General features: G+C 42.3%; 2 protein-coding genes across 4 annotated transcripts in view; one reads left to right on the forward strand and one right to left on the reverse strand.

Annotated features, from left to right (window-relative positions):
- slc4a8 (solute carrier family 4 member 8) overlaps positions 1 to 7,569 on the reverse strand; it is a 29,770-nt gene extending 22,201 nt beyond the window's left edge. Inside the window, exon 1 of the mRNA XM_035152406.2 lies at positions 7,253 to 7,569. Coding sequence (XP_035008297.2) covers positions 7,253 to 7,291 — 39 coding nt within the window. The 5' untranslated portion in view covers positions 7,292 to 7,569. The remainder of the gene's footprint in view (positions 1 to 7,252) is intronic.
- Positions 7,570 to 10,266: 2,697 nt separating this feature from the next.
- On the forward strand, positions 10,267 to 16,026 carry ttll3 (tubulin tyrosine ligase-like family, member 3). Of its 3 annotated transcripts, none has more exons than XM_035152407.2 (12): positions 10,267 to 10,505; positions 11,225 to 11,343; positions 11,425 to 11,590; positions 11,945 to 12,000; positions 12,095 to 12,223; positions 12,323 to 12,437; positions 12,604 to 12,720; positions 12,807 to 12,987; positions 13,804 to 13,952; positions 14,113 to 14,356; positions 14,461 to 14,896; positions 14,990 to 16,026. In XM_035152407.2, the coding sequence occupies exons 1-12, from the start codon at positions 10,415 to 10,417 to the stop codon at positions 15,761 to 15,763; spliced, it is 2,577 nt and encodes an 858-aa protein (XP_035008298.1). In that variant the 5' UTR covers positions 10,267 to 10,414; the 3' UTR covers positions 15,764 to 16,026. The 3 variants fall into 3 exon arrangements, with proteins under 3 accessions (XP_035008298.1, XP_035008300.1, XP_047195350.1); XM_035152409.2 differs by having other exon boundaries at positions 10,269 to 10,505; positions 11,450 to 11,590; XM_047339394.1 differs by lacking the exon at positions 10,267 to 10,505 and adding an exon at positions 10,517 to 11,139.
- Positions 16,027 to 16,800: the final 774 nt, after the last annotated feature.

Here is a 16,800-nt window from a genome sequence, read left to right on the forward strand (position 1 = left end):
GGGAGATTGAGAGCATATAAACATATAAAGCAGCTGTGGATATGTGCAATGACAACAATATAATCTTAATCATACATATATATATCTTAGAATGTTTCCTATTTAAAAAAAATAGTCACATTTATTTATTAATGACAATGGATCACGTAAAAAAGATAACAGACCCACTTGAAAAGTTGTATCATCTTACTTCAACCACCACAGTGTCCAAGACATTATTACAGACATAAGTCTTCATGTTGTGTAAAAGGTGCTGGTGTCAGTTGTCCAGAAGTGCAAGATGTTTTATGGCATCAGGGGAAATTAATATTTTTTTAATATTCGGAAGAAATAATGTCCATCCACAAAAGTTAAATTTAAGCTTAAACTTCAGAGAATTTTGGTCTGGAACCTTGATTGTTCCTGCTGTTCGGAAGTTGTTGTACCAACTAATGATCTTTTGTTCTGATGATTTATCTTAATTGTAAAAACTTACTATTTAGAGTTTTAAATACTAAAAATTCTAGTGTCACTGCTCACCAGGGTCTGGAGGATTTAACCAGTATTTGACATAATGTAGACATAATATTAATCATTTACCATTAACAATTATTATTATGCTTGCCAGATGTAATTGAGACAGCATTTTTTCAGTGCTAATGTAATCTTATTGACAACTTAAAGCTCAATGCAATGTTTTTTCATCATCACATCATCCACACACAGCCAGACAGCTGTCAGAGGAAGTTTAGGTTTCAGAGTCTTGCCCAAGGACACTTGCATGTGGGCCGAAGCATGCTGATGTGTCAGGGGAGTGTGTGTGTCCTTGGAGTCCAAATAGAGCCGGGGATCAAACCATCAACCTCCTGGTTATTCAGGACAAACCTGCTCTACCCCCTGAACCACAGCTGCCTTGCGAAGAGATGACAGGTGGCTGCAGAACTGATCGGTAGAGCCCAGTAATTATGAAAAAATCCTGCAGAATTTTCCCGTAGACCCCGTGTTTAACTTGCCGGGCCTCCACTCTGGTCAAAACAAAAACATGTGTGATTTGCCGCACTATAAATTAAGTTTTGAGGACAACTTAAAAAAAGTTAGTTGAAACGAATACTTTGCTAAATTTCCAAAGACATTAAATACTCTTTATTCACAGCGTATGCCCACTGGCCTCTACAATCACATGGTATACACACACACACACACACACACACACACACACACACACACACACACACACACACACACACACACACACACACACACACACACACACACACACACACACACACACACACACACACACACAGTGTTATCAGTCAGTGCAGCTGTGGCCTCCGTGCAGTGTGTGGGTTTGGGCTCAGGCTGGAGGCGGTCGGCTCCATTAGAGCTGGAGCTTTACAACACACACACACACACACACACACACACACACACACACACACACACACACACACACACACACACACACACACACACACACACACACACACACACACACACACACACAACGGAGGAATGGAGGAGGGAGAGGGAGAGAGAAAGCTCTTTGCTCCGGTAGACCATCAGATCATCAATTAGTTTGCATCCATTTGATGCACACATACACACACACTTAGAGAGAGAGAGAGAGAGAGAGAGAGAGAGAGAGAGAGAGAGAGAGAGAGAGAGAGAGAGAGAGAGAGAGAGAGAACTCAATAATCATAACGAGTGGGTGAAATTGTGTTTCAGAGAATGTCATGACAGAAAAAGAATCTTTGTTTTCGGGTCATCTATTGTGGGCGAGATCAGATTACCATACTGTATGCTACCACAGCCATGATCATGATGTTTTCTGTCCTGAGTGCCTGCTCTCCATAACTCAATGTGACTCAGCCTGTAGTCTCCCTGATCACAGTTCACTGAGAGCCTGCTCTTATGGTAAATTCATGCAGGGATGTTTTTTTTCAACAGGTTAATGGTTCCCTGTCATTCACAACTCACTTCCCATGAGCCACATTAAGTGCCTCGGCTCATTAAAAAGCTCACATGGCACTTGCAGTTTTCTCTGTGGGTGAGCACATCTGTGACCCTTAACGAGTGCACGTGATCTGGGTGATTTTCCACTGACGGGGCGAATCATTTAGTTTTTTGCCGCGTGCGTCTACATCCTGGCAACCGTCCCTCGTTAACTCTCGTCCTCTATACAGCTTTGAATCCGTCACAGCGCTTGGAAGGGTTTATGACTCATAAATAATGTTGCCGCGCAGATTACTGCCTCCACTATAGGGAAGCGGTTCATTGCTAGCCCCAAAATGGCTGCCTGTCCTTGAGTTTCTGTCCTTTACTAGCAGATTAGTGGTATGAAAGAAGAAGCACATAATTGATGCCAAATCAAAGAACCAGAGAAATCAAGGATACTGATATATGAATTCAAACAGGTTTGACTCATATTTACCGGCACAGAACAAATATAGAGCTCAACAGTGTGGTTCTGGAAGTAAAAATCCCATTCATTTTCTGAATCGGCCATAACGTAACCATCCAAGCCATCCAACCATCACAAGCTGCGAGATTGTGAAACAATGTTGTAAGTGTTGTAAGAAAAACATGTTTCATTTGCGATGTCCAGGAGAAGTACTACACTACCCACAATCCTCAGGTGTAAAAGCAATGTCTGTGCTTGGCCGAGCTCGTTGTTACCATGGATATGTTCACCACAACCTCGAAAATCATGTCTGCTACTATCAGATTGTTTCCGCGTTACTTTGTGTTTACCACAGAGCAACCGTCTTTCTGACTTGCTGCAGTTTTTCAGAAATGAGGAAAAGAGGCTTAAAACTCTTTTTATATGGATTTTCTGAAACGTCAATGGAGAAAATGAGCGGGTAACTTACTTCCAGAATCACAGCCAGACGGTCACTGTCATGCTCTATTTGCAGATTTGTTATTGACAGTAAAGTCGCCTTATATAAACTAATCCCTCGATTTTTTGGCGCTTCTTCTCGCAGAATCACACAATGATGACTTGAGACACCCTTGTCTGGTGTCTCAGCATGTAATAGCCAAAAATAGAGAGACGCTATCACTCGCCTACGTTTGATGATTAAACAAATACAAATACAAGTGCTTGCTGGCAGTGCAGATTGTCCCAGAAAGATGTTAGATTCCCAGAGCAGAGCAGAACAGTTCAGTTTCACAGTGGCCTACTTAAGATGCTGATAAACCTCCCTCTGATGCAGAACATTTGCAAAAAGGAATAATCATACATCAGGCTGCAGCTTTACAACCACATCAATTTATTTCTTGCAGTAAAGGATTAATGTCCTTTCCTTCATTCGCTGATGTCAGGACTTGGGGCTCCCAGGAAGCCAATCAAGGGTGTGTTGTTAGTGAGAGGTTAGAGGTGCTTTGTAATTCTTGCACTTGGAGATAAAACAAATTTGACTAGGCAACAACTTCAAAATCAGACGATATCATCAAAAGTGAATCCCCAGGGAAAATCATTGAACTGATCGCCGTCCCGAACAAATAGAGCAGCAATGATTTCAATCCCAGTCTCCCTACTGAGCAGGCCAATCAATGCACTTCGCCCAAATGCCCTCTAACTCCATCAGGACTGTGAGTGTGGCTTCAGAAGAACGAGGCCTGCTGGTTACTGTAAAGAGGCTTTGAAATCCAGGGGGATCGCTGAGAACAAAACACATCACAGACACTTTTTTTTTGTGTGGAAGCACACGTTGTTGATATAGAGCAAGTTTATCAAGGGAGACCTCCGCTCTGTGTGAATATAATAATCACCAGTGATAAAGTCTGGTGGATTCGTAGAAGTGCGTCCTTGATTCAGCAGCACGGCGTGGGCTTTCAGGTCTTATGATATCTCTAACACTGCTGACTTGTTTCAATGACATCTCCCTCGAAACAAACACTTGTTGAACATTTCTCTTGAGACGACTTATTCCTCTGCTAGTGTTTCACTGCAGTCTTCTTCTTTTATCTGCCTACAACGCCACCATTTCCCCTCCTCTGTCCTCTCCTATAGGAGCACCCTGAACTGACAGCAGGGACACAGACAACTATGGGCCTGTCACCTCCAGACCGTCCGTGAGCCGGGTCTGACCACAGCCGCACGCTGCCCCCTCATAGCATCGCAACGCCACTAATCTTTTGTAGAAGCACACGAGACGGTGCTTCAGTCAAAAGAGGGGTCGACATGAATGGTTCAAAGGAAGAGTGAAGAAGTGAGACAGGAGAGGAGAGAGCTGATGGAGAAGGGTTGAGAGCAGAGGGGCGGCTGCTTTGACGGCTTCAGCCCACGGTTAGCATGAGTCATACGCACCTTATTCAACAGCACACACATAAATCTGCCTCTCCACAGGCCTCCCTGTCTAATTGTTTTCTGTCTAGGAAGAATACTGTGGCATGAGCGGGCTTTGTGGGTAAAAGGTAACATATGTTATAATTGAAACTTGTGACAAATAATTGTGATAATAAAAGAATATTGTCAATGTGAATGTGTGTGTTGAGATGATTCCCAGTCTTCATAGAAGAGGATCTGAACCTGCTGTTGCTTGAGGTATTTTTGCCACTCATTCACTCTGCTGATTTTTGGGGATTTAACTTAATTAATCCCATTATGTGACTTTGGGTTCACTGCGTTACTGTAACAGTTCTCAAACAAGATGTGGTACGTTGAGTACTTTGCAATATTAAATTGAGAGTAGTAGGACACTTTTCACAGGTCAGAGCTTTTCTTTCGATTTGTGCAGAAGTGTCATTCTTTAATATATTCCTTCAGTCCCCAGCTCGGTGGCTGTGGGCTGTGCTCACTAAAGGGACTCTGCCACCATGCTGATAGAAATGAAAGGTTGGGAGGGAGGCCAGTAGCTGAAAAGGGGGAAATGTGACAGACTTGTGTTCATGGTACTTAAAGCTGTGACAGATTTATGATGCAGGCTGGCATAAATTATACCACAACTAGAGTCACAGTCTTAGCGCTGAAAGCTGCGGTCTCTCGAGCGCAACACAATTTTTTTCAAAGTTACTGATCACTTGAAATCTTGAAAACGTGCATCACGTCAGTATGTTTGTGACAGCAACGTTTACACAGGAAGCTCTTCACACTTGATTAGTTTGGTTCAGTGACAGGATGTCATTGCATTGTATGTGACTTTATTGTGCGCTTAGTTCTGTCGCTTGTTTTACCAGAGCTCATGATCTCCAAGCATCCCCACATGGCCCTAAACATGAAGAGAATGTGTGGTATTGATATTCTATCAATAAAGGGCTTTTCTGTCACCCAGTTATCAATCCAAAGCATTATATTGACTGTTGGCTACATGGTGGAGCACTTTAGCCTTAGATGTATAATCATTATTTCTCTTTGCTTTTGTTTAACATCCTCAGATTTCCTAAATGAAACAACAGCATAGTGTTCTCATCTCGTACCTTTTAATTTACTTAGAAAAGATTGTTTATGTGTGTTTTCTTTCACCAGGACTTCACATAAAACCCAGATTTGTTCTGGCCACTCAGATGCTCGGACAAACATTTGTATACTTGTACACCCAGCAGTTTTTTCTTTTGTAAAGTTTTATTACTATGATATTTTAATTAAATTTCAAATATAAATTCCATACTTTTGCCACTACATCTACAGTATCCCTGCATGTACAAACATAGATGCAAGACATGATTTACCCAGAAAGTTCGAGTGTTCGTTTACCAGAATATTATGTAATAGAGCTGAAACAGCCAACACAACAGTAGAAAATATTTATGATTATCAACTAATCATTAAGATATATTTTCTAGCAAAAAGGCCAAACATAGTCTAGTTTCCAGCTTCTCAGATGTGTAGATTTCCTGATTTTCTATCTTAATATCATGCAAATTGAATATGTTTGGGGGGGGGGCTCTAGAAATGTGAGAGGGGCATTTCACATTTAACAGATCAAACACAATATCGTGCAGATATCTCTACTTCTGTAACTTACATTTCCCTAACTTTTAAAAACATCGAATGCAGAGCCTTTCTCTCGGCTAACCGAATATTTGTACATCCTTACATTATGTTATTTTTACAAAATGAAAGAGTCTGAAAACCTCTTTAAATACGTGGGACACTTCATCTGTGCTTTGGTAAACATTCAAGCAGATATCAGACAGAGAGAATAACTGGCCACATTGCCACAGATATGGAGGAGAGGGGTTTTTTTGTGACATAGTATGAGTAACTATGTTTGAGGAGTGAGGTTCCTGGGCAATTTCCCCTCCATGTGTGAAAGCTGTCTAATCATATCAGAGACTTCCCAGCTCAACCTCTGGTCCTCCTCCATCTGTCTCCTGCACTCAGATGCTATAATTCACCATGGTGGCATGAGTGTGGTAGGGTATAGGCATATCATCTAAACTGCACTGTGGTTGCTTTAGTCAAACTACATGTAAAACATTGCTAAACTCTGGTGTGTCCAATGCTCCAATTGTCCTGACTGCTCTCCTCGTTCAGCTCAGTGTCATCAGCTGACCCAGACTCCAATGGATCAACCGTCAACAGCACACCAAGCATCAACCCTGCACTTCAACACGGGCTGACCCCCCCCCCCCCACACGTCGCCAGGATTGCCTATAATGAAAAACACGTATAGATTCCCAGCACTGAGTGCTGCATGGCGTCAAGGTCGTTTGAGGGTAACAGAGGAAATAACGCATCTTCTTAGCGAGGCTGAAAAACCCATGAAACCTCCACAGTCATGTTGCACACACCTCACTGCGAACCTCGGGGGAAGCATGCCGTTTCAATGAGTGAGTTTAAAATATGTCAACGTCTAATCAATAATCTTACAATAATCGACGTGCGCAAGAGGAACACTCTCAATAACCAACATCTCTCAGTGCACTGTGATGTGATGTCCTCACCGGAATGGCTGCACGTGCTTGCACCTCAGAATAACAGTATCAACAACAGTCTGCACACCGCAGCAGCAGCAGCAGCAGCAGCATCCTGCAGAGTAGGAGCCCTAACACAACTCAGCATCATTCACCGAATCCTCTCCTTAAAATGTGCACATACACTGTTGCATTTTACGCAAGGTCTGCACGGAGAACTGCAACAGTGCCGATCCTCCCCTGACATCAAACCGTGCCTCAACTATGAAAGTGTTATTCCGGCAGCAGACGATGAGTTTCTAGTCAAGCAAAGAATTTCTCACAGTTGTTGGAGCTTGTGTACAGCCTGGTCTGTTCCATGCGCGCCAGAGCAGCGCGCCATGGAGGAGATATTTAAAGCACGCTTTACCTGGTAGCTCAATATGCTCTCTGGATTGTCGACGGGCATGCTGGTGGCCTCCGGGTTCACGGGCTCGGTCTCTGCGGGGTGTAAAGGTGAGGACAGGGTGTGATCCGGCTCTGTTCTTCACTGAGGACGTTTCTCCTTTAGAAGAAGCGGTCACGAGTTGTCCACAGCAGCTCCTTCTGTTCCTGTGGACATGTTGAAGGTAAACATCTTATTCCAGCTGAGGGAAGACGGTGACAGGGCTAATTGTGGACGCCTGTGTTATGATGATTTCTCGGCTGCACTTGCAGCTCCTCTCCCTCCCTCCCTCCGTCCTCCTGTCCTGGCTGTGGGAGCAGGATGCAGAGAGCATCACTGCAGCCTCAGCCAATCAGAGCGCAGAGGTACACGACGCACTGCTGCTATCCAGCACAACACAGCCAAGACCATCAGGAGCTGATAGACTTTATACAATGAATGTCCACTTTGGCAGCTTTTCACATTTCTGCAGCTGGACTGTGAACTTTGTCCTCAGAAATGAGTTCAGTTCATTTTCTTACATTTTCTTACATTGCACACAAAACAATTTCACTCTGCATCCAGAATTTAAAATGAATAAAACGAGACAATACAAGCAGACAAATGTCAAAATCCAGAGAAAACTGTATATTTACTCACTTTGTTGTTTATTTTCTTTTTTAAAAAGTCTGCTATAAAAGTGTTTAGATACTTTGCATGAGTAAAGTGTTGTAGTAATACCACCATTCAAAAATACAAGTCCTGCATTGTTTTGCTATAGACTACGCGTATGAAATACATATCATAATCACACATTAAAATATATAATTCACATAAAATCACACATTAACGCCGTAATGAAGTTATGAGGTGTTTATAGTAATATTTTGAAGATGGACAATTCAGTGCAGTCTCTGATTTGTTATATTGTTTTTATTATTAATATTTATGTACTAATATGTAGCCTAAGTAACAATAAAGGAATTCAAACACATTTAATTTTAATGTATTGGGCTTTTTCATTAATACCTATAGGCCACCATTAATATCTAACAATATGTTATATTATTAGATGATGCTATGGTTTTTATTACAAAAAATCTGTCCGGGACCGGGCAAAATGGCCCTGTGTTGCGTGCGTTTTGTGCATCGCGGGAAAGATATACACGTCACTTCCTGCGTCCGTCCCGGGGCGCTGGACCAAGCCCTTAGTCACGCATTATGGCCCACGCCATCAAGGTCCACACTACCACACGCTGAAAATTTTATGTAAATCGAATTAAAGTTATAAAACGAGGCTTACCTCCTTTTGGCAGGGGGTGGTTCCATACAAACTAATAGATCTGTTCAGGTCAAAAACACTCTCTTGTTTCTCTTCAGATCATATAAATCTTTCATCTTTGCAATGGTCAAAGACATCAGAAGGAATCTATGCCCACTGACACTGACATTAAAGCAAACTTACAACAAGGAATCCTTTGCTTAATGAATCCTTTGAAGTGTTAATTTATATAAAACCTGAGTGGAATTAAATAGTAAGTCACAACCAAGTGTTATTCTTTCAGCTTGTTGTGATACACAACATGGGTCAAAAGTGACCCGGCTCAGTTTTTATTTTCTATATCTTTGCAGTGAATGAATTTCATCATTCAGTATTTCAGGTAATTAACTTGTTTTTGATCATCACAAATTCCAATTTAAATTTTTCCTTTGTTACTTTTTGAATAAAAATCTTGTATCACTATCCTTCTAATGCTCGACATGGGTCAAAAATAACTCGTATTTATTTCCTGTGTTATTTCATGCATGAGTGTTTCTTTGCTTTATGTTTGAAATAAATGTATTGTATTAAGTATTAATAAAATATCTAATTGTGCAGTAATTTACTAAATAAGGGTTTCAATGAAAAAATCAGACTACAACAGTAAGTCTATGACAGTGCTCATGGCTCTCCACACTGATTTGACATGCATTCAGTTTAGACTTATGTGCTGCTTATAAACAAACTGATTATAGCCTTTACTGTATCAAGGTGAAACTGGGTTATTATTGACATATTGACACGTTGAAATTTGACGCCACGCCACTAACACAGTGTTTGAGAAAAACTCACAATTTCAATAAGACTTCATCATCAATGTCTTGAGGCCCTTCTGACAAAGTTTGACATGGTTGTGGTTAATGGACGAGGAGGAGTACATCAAAGAGTAAAACGTGCAAAAAACAAGACATTTGCTGTTGCCACCAGGGGGCTCTGTGATGTAGGTGTCGCCAGGCCGGCTCTTCTCATACATGTCCAGTTTGGAGTCAATTGGACCATGTATGCCTGAGATACAGCAACCTTGTGTTTTGAATGGCGCTTCATCAACATTTTAAGCGATGCCACGGTCACAAAGTGTTACGAAAACTCACAATTTCAGTAAGTTTTAATCTCCATCTTGTTAAGATGACACTCACCGAATTTTAAGTTGATCTGCTGAAAGCTCTAGTAGAAGTTTGTTAAAATACACAATGTATAAAACGACCAAAATGGCCACAAAATCCAAAATGGCCGACTTCCGGTTGCCTTAAATTGGTGCCGGGGACTTTTTTTCCCGTCCGGTCATGATACAGGGGTGTACCGGATTCTGTCAAGATCGGTTAAACCAGACGGAATTGCTGCGTTTTAGGGGGGGGGCTGTTGAGCCATTTTGCCACAACCATTTCCAAATACTCCAGAATAAGTACATTTTCATCAGGTCTGACGGGCCGCAAAGTTTGGTGAGCTCACAGGTTGAAAGAGAAAACAAGGACACAGTAACATTATGGATCCGATTGATCCTGCAGCACGATGGTAGAAGGCCTTGGATGCCATCTGGTGGAAAGATAAGGCATTATGCATAGTGTGATATACTGTACGTTGAATATAATCCACACACACACACACACACTATTAAACACGCACACACACACACACGTGGCTGCAGGTTAAATTGTTCTTGTGCATGTCGCGTGCACGTGTATAAGCCTCACTGCAGCTGATGGCGTCAGGTTACTGATCCACTTTCTTCAGCGCATCGGTCAAGTGTGGTGGATTTTAGATCCCCCCCCCCTGCGTGGCGTCCTGTTTCTCCTGGGTACAGTCGTTATGGCAACTATAAACATCATGGGGGAGCATGCGTGGTTGTTATGGAAACTTTCTGCGGGTACATGAAGGAAGCAAGGACCGAGGGAATGGACAGAGTGGACAGGTCTCTGCATAGGGAATTGACACCATTAGGTTTGTATATGTTAGTATTTCCTGTGAGCTATCAGCTGCATTATAGCTTGTATTCCTGATCACTGTTATAGATAGAGAGATGATCAAATCAGCTTCATTTTTGTGTATGTATGTGCACTGCCTGCTCGTGTGAGTGCGTGCACGCATCTGTGCGCAGGGGTATGTGTCTATAAGTCGCTATAGTGTGACAGTCAGCTCTGTCCAGATTTAGAGACCTGCTTGACCCTACTTATATACTTCCTCTGTTGTGACAAAGTAGGCTCCACCCTATCTATCTATCTATCTATCTATCTATCTATCTATCTATCTATCTATCTATCTATCTATCTATCTATCTATCTATGCAACTACCTACCTAACTATACCTTCCCTCCTACCTAACTATCTACCCACCTAGCTACCTATCTATACCTTCCTACCAACCTACCTACTGACTGACCTACCTATCTCCCAGTCTATACCCACCTACCTAACCACTGAGCGTTTGACCAACTGACCGACCTACCTATACCTATCTATCTATCTATCTATCTATCATAATAACAGTATTATAATAATAACAGTGAACTGAACATATTACACTGATTACCTGAGACTTACAAGGTAGGACAAGGTGCAATGCAACAAATGCCAGGTGAGAGCAAATAGACCTCTGAATATTCACATATATAAAAACATTTTCGGACACATTCATATATTTATTTTAATGTTTTTATCAGTCTTACAGTCCAGTGTGGCTCCAGTGGAGGGGAGGTTACACCGCAGTGTTCCCAGCCTGCCTGCGATCAGACTTGACAGGTTGAAAACCGCTAAGGCATTGGTGGAGAAAGCAGTCAAGGTGATTGTATTTACAAATCAGATTTCACTCTTTCTTCTTTGGATTTAATCTACAGGCCTCTTAAATTTCCAATTCCACTAGTTGAGAAAAGTGTTTTCGGTGCAAGGGCCCTATCCTGTGATCCGTGCTGCCTTATGGGCCAGAGGGTGGGTGGAACGTCGTCTGCCCCCTCAAGTTCAGAGAGCATCTCATTGCCATGGCGATGAGGAGGATGGAGATGATGCTGATGCCAGTGCTGATGTTACTGGTGAGACATTGAGATGAGGAGAGAGAATGTTTCTGGACCGAGCACACATAACTAGCAAATTATAAAGCCTCTAATTTGAAAAAAATTAAATCCATACAAGTTACAATTAAATATTTATTTTAATTATCCACATTCGGTTTGTTTGTCTGTTCAATAATTTTAAATTTGTCTAAAAGAAAGATCAGAAATATTCTTGTGTAGCTTCTAAAGTTCAAAGTGCAGGAGTAACCTATAGAGTTTGTAATTGGAGAACGAGTTACCCCCTCACCTGTTAAATGATACATTGGTTACCATATTACACAGACCGCTGCCCTTTATACACACACACACACTTCTTTTCTTATCTGTTTTCAGAGAGAGTTGATGGAGGGGAGAAAGAGGAGAACCATGATGACACGTATGACCTCATGGTAAGAGTCAAACAAACTACTTGACACTGACATTGCACCACTGAAAGCAGTCGAACATGCGTTACATTACTTACTTCCATGTAACTTATCCTAGTCTCGCCTGGTCCGAAACGAAACAGCACATTTCTACTGGACGACACGACGGGATTACATCGACTGCCGCTCCCTGCGGAATGACCAAATGACCAATCACTTTGCAAATTCTGGAACTTTCACCACGAAGGTCTCATTTCTCAAGAGTTTCTAATGATTTACTGACAAAAATACAAAGTTACTCAACTTTTCGCCAAAGATAGCTTGTTCTCTAAATCGTTTCTTTCAGGTGGGGCTCTGTGTGAACCTGCGAAACCTTCAGTGGTTTGATAAAGCAGATCCTGATACCTTCTTTCCAAGATGCTACAGGCTTGGAGCAGAGGATGAAAAGCACGCATTTATAGGTTTGCTTCATGACATCCATTAATATGAAGCCAAAAAGGCCTTTTGTGTGTTTCGGTGTACATGGAACATGGAAAAAGCCTTTTTACATACCCGATGAATGGAATAGCATGTGTAAATGTCCCTGTGTGTCCCATCTGTCTCTCGCTCTGTGCTGTGAAAACCAAGAGGACTTTAGGAGGACAGCCTGCACCAGTCTGCTGCAGCATGTGGTTGAAACAAGGGGATGGAGGAGAGTGGGAGCAGAGGTCGGGGAACAAAAAGCCAAAAACAGCATCTCTGAAAGTAAAACGAATAAAAGAACACGCGAAACTTCATGATATGAAGTGCAGGACAAGGATAATGTAACAAATCATTCTTACTTTCTTAAGAGTCAGATAACGCGGCGCATCGATCTGTGGGTCCAGAAATGATCGACACAGCCTTACACGTGTGTGAAGAGTTTCTCAGCGTTTTAGAGCACGGCGACATTGATGTGACTGTGCAGACACCCCCGACAGTGGAGGAGCAGCAGTGGGCAGAGTTCCTGCGAGACTACTACATGGTTGTGCAGTGAGTATGTTTTTTTTTTTCTCAGAGTCTCTAGTGTGTGCTGGCAAAACCCTTCTATACAATACAGTACAAGACAGTACGACTTTATGAATCCTGAAGTCAATTTGGTGTAGGGCAACTAAAAGAAGACCAAAAAACAAGATACAGACATGCACTGATAAATCTACTAAGACAATAACACACTGTAAAAGAGCTGCTCATTTGAGTTCAGCTACGTAATTAGTTTAAATATACCAAAAGTTGTAATAAATAAAATACTTCAAAATTAGCATTTAAGAGCGTGAGCAGTTCATATCAGAGTAAATGTATGTATAGCACAGTAAATCTCAACATGATATGTGTGTGAGTTCTTATCAGGTGAGGTACAGTTGATGTACTAGAGTTCATGTTAGGACTCAGGTCGGGCTTAAATATAGAGTCAAAGTTAAATGATACAGTGTGTTCCAGTTCCATACTAGTGGGCACATACCTCCACCAAGGCAGTCCCCTTATGAAACCACATTTAGATTCACTAGATCCAGATTATTTTTTGAATCTGGAACAGATTTCAGACAGTTATAAATATCTGTCCCCTAAACTTGCCTGATTCCTTTTATCAAGATCCACTTATTATTAACTTTCTGATCTGGATCCGCTCCAAAATTGAGTGAGTTCTTCCCTAACCCATCCCACATCCCTCCACCTAATGTGTAATCCATCATACAAACCAAGAAAGTAAAGTAAAAGTACAGTAAAATAAAACTAAAATAATAACATTGAATGAATCTATTAGTTAATAAAGTCCATCTGCACTTCTAATAAAATGTTTGTTTCCAGTGAAGGTGCACTGATCAGGGGTAGCTGTGTGTTTGTGGAGCGCTGCCAGGCCATGTTGACCCGTCTGCAGGAGGCTTGTCCTCAGCTCGACACGGACGGACTAAATAACATTTGGATCATCAAACCAGGAGCCAAGTCAAGAGGACGAGGTGAGGCTCTCTGTCTCACCAACATAACATAGAGTCACATGAGGGAAAACTGGCCTGCAATTCTATACACAACCAAAATACTGGTAGTTAGATTTAAAGGCCGTTCGTTTTTGTGGCTTTCTTTTCTTTTCCATGTTATATACCAACCACCACCATCCAGGCATTATGTGTATGAACCGACTAGAAGAGATTTTGGCCCTCGTGGACACAAACAGAGTCTTTACCAAGGAGAGTAAGTGGGTGGTGCAGAAATACCTGGAACGTCCTCTGTTGGTCCACGGCACCAAATTCGACCTCCGCCAGTGGTTCCTGGTGACCGACTGGAACCCTCTGACCGTGTGGTTCTACAGAGAGTGCTACCTGCGGTTCTCCACTCAGCCCTACACAACAAACACTCTGGACAGGTCAGACAGGGTCGTACAAACAAGATGAAACAATCATATACGTGTAGTTTGGCTAAATGTAGCTGCAGTTACTTTCAGGCACAAACCTTGTTCATTTTCCTCAGCTCAATCCACCTGTGCAACAACTCTATCCAGAAGCACTTCCAGCCATCTCATGATCGCCATCCAGGCGTGCCCCCGGACAACATGTGGTCCTGCTCCCAGTTTAAGGCTTTTCTGCAGCAGCAGGGCTGTGGGGCGCAGTGGGAGATGGTGGTGGTCCCCGGCATGCAGCAGGCAGTGGTCCATGCCCTGCAGACTGCCCAGGACCTGGTGGAGCCCCGCAAGGCGAGCTTTGAGCTCTACGGAGCTGACTTCATGTTGGGCAGAGATCTGAGGCCCTGGCTCCTGGAGATCAATGCCAGTCCGACCATGGCCTGTTCCACTGCTGTGACCGCCCGCCTCTGCCCCGCTGTGCAGCTGGACACACTGAGGGTCGTGCTGGACTGGCGCTCTGATTCTAGTGCTTACACAGGAGGCTTCAAGCTAATCTACAAACAGGTGGGAAAACTGTATATGTTAAAGCGATGGTTGGGGAAAAATTGATGCTATACTGAAATAATGTATCTGTTTGAATCTTTCTCACCCTCCCAGGCTGCGGTAGATGTTCCTCACTATGTGGGCATGAACCTGCTGGTGGAAGGAACCGCAGTAAGGCAACTCAGACCTCTCCTCCAGAGGCAAAGTCTTATTTCTAATGCACCTCTCACTACCCAGCTCCCGTCAGACCACTCATCTTCAGAGGAGGCTGAAACATCACATAGTAATCCGTCACCCCATAAGCCCCACATGATTTCTGCTTTTCGCCGTTCAGACAAAGAGAACAGCGCTATTGAAGAGAAAAAGAGGCAGCCGACGTCTACGTCCCCAAAGAGGGTACATGAGGCGAGAACCGACATTCAGAATACCCAGAATGCCTCCTGTGTTCGCAGGTCCTGCCAAAGTCTGGGGTCTGAACAGCCTTTAACGGTGCACACCAAACCTCAGAGGAAAGTGCAACGTTTGGGTTTGCGTCTTGGTGCCAATGGTCCAACTCTTGTCCCACGGAGTCTCTCTTTTTCGCCCAGCCCTCCTCACAACACGCTTCATTGTAAATCTCAGCCCATTCGAGGCCACGGATCACACATCTCTAGATCCTTCCTTCCCCAGACAGCTTCGGAGCCCCAGCACCAGGCGTCTACCCGGGTCTTTCCGTCACTCCAGGGTCCTCTCCCTACCCTGGAGGTCTTCAGCTTGCGACCAAACATTGTGGCCGGAGCTGTTGGCTTTCGTAATACAAATTCCAGCATCCACAGGCATCACTCATTCCTCCGTCCTCATAGACAAACCAGGGCCAAATATATAGAAGACTGTGGAGGGAAACAGTAACACTAATGCTGCTATGAGGAGAAATGATGATGAGGTTTGTCAGTGACAACATTGTTATTAATTTAGATATGAATTTACTCCTGATAAATATTGTGTTACTTTCTGGTATCAGGGATTAAACATTAAAGCTTCTATATGTTTATAATTTGTATGTGATTACAGCATTATCCTCATGGCGTAAGATTCTACTTGTTGAGGGGATTACTTGAAAAAAAGAGATTTTTAAAATCAAGATAAATGAGTAAATTGTTACACATACATTATTTTTGAGTAATGTCTTATTTTGGATGGCTGCAGGTTGAAATTAAAATTATCATTATGGTTAGATATATTTAATTAATATGATACTAGGAACTATGTTTTTGCCCATTCAATATACTCATGGTGTTATGTGGCATTGTTACAAAAAAATACCTTCATGGGGGAAATTTATTTTTATTTACAAATACGAGTTGCATTTTGTGATATCGCTGATGGTGTCAAAGCATCATCAAAGGGTTTGAAATACATGGGGTATCATGGTTACGATTGGGGTCTTGACAACTGATCATCCAAAACACGCAGTAGAACAGTCATCAATCCACTGAGTCTGAAGTTGATTGGGTCAGCAGTTGTTGAGAGTCAATGAAACTGGTCTCCAGAGAGGTACATATTAAAAAGAGACGGATAGTAGTATTGGGGCATATTAATCTTTCGAGGACTAACAATTTGCTCAAAATTTGATGTAGGTATTACATGTCTCCAGCAGGTGGCAGTAAAGTGTCAATTATCCAGTAGTATGTTTATGTTAAAGCCTTGATGGAAGAGAGAATAAAAGGTCAGGACAGAATTGGCAGACCTTATTTAGATTTTTTTTTAGATCTTTATTTAGAAGTTGGTATTTCAACATTTATCAGATATTTCAGGGGCCTTTTCATAAACACAAAGTCCAAATAAAGATAAAGTATCTTTTCAACTTAAAAATCTTTGCTGTCACAGTCAGATCAGGAAAAAGTTGCCCTTTGATTGATCAACAGAACCTTCCAGACACCAGTATG

Source organism: Hippoglossus stenolepis, chromosome 3, assembly GCF_022539355.2.
Source record: "Hippoglossus stenolepis isolate QCI-W04-F060 chromosome 3, HSTE1.2, whole genome shotgun sequence".
NCBI classification, from domain to species: Eukaryota; Metazoa; Chordata; class Actinopteri; order Pleuronectiformes; family Pleuronectidae; genus Hippoglossus; species Hippoglossus stenolepis.

Coding starts and splice junctions, on each gene's coding strand:
- ttll3 (XM_035152407.2), top strand. CDS start 10,415: ATGGAAACTTTCTGCGGGTACATGAAGGAAGCAAGGACCGAGGGAATG. Junction 12,438..12,603: donor TGAAAAGCACGCATTTATAG/GTTTGCTTCATG, acceptor GTGAAAACCAAG/AGGACTTTAGGAGGACAGCC. Junction 13,953..14,112: donor AGCCAAGTCAAGAGGACGAG/GTGAGGCTCTCT, acceptor ACCACCATCCAG/GCATTATGTGTATGAACCGA.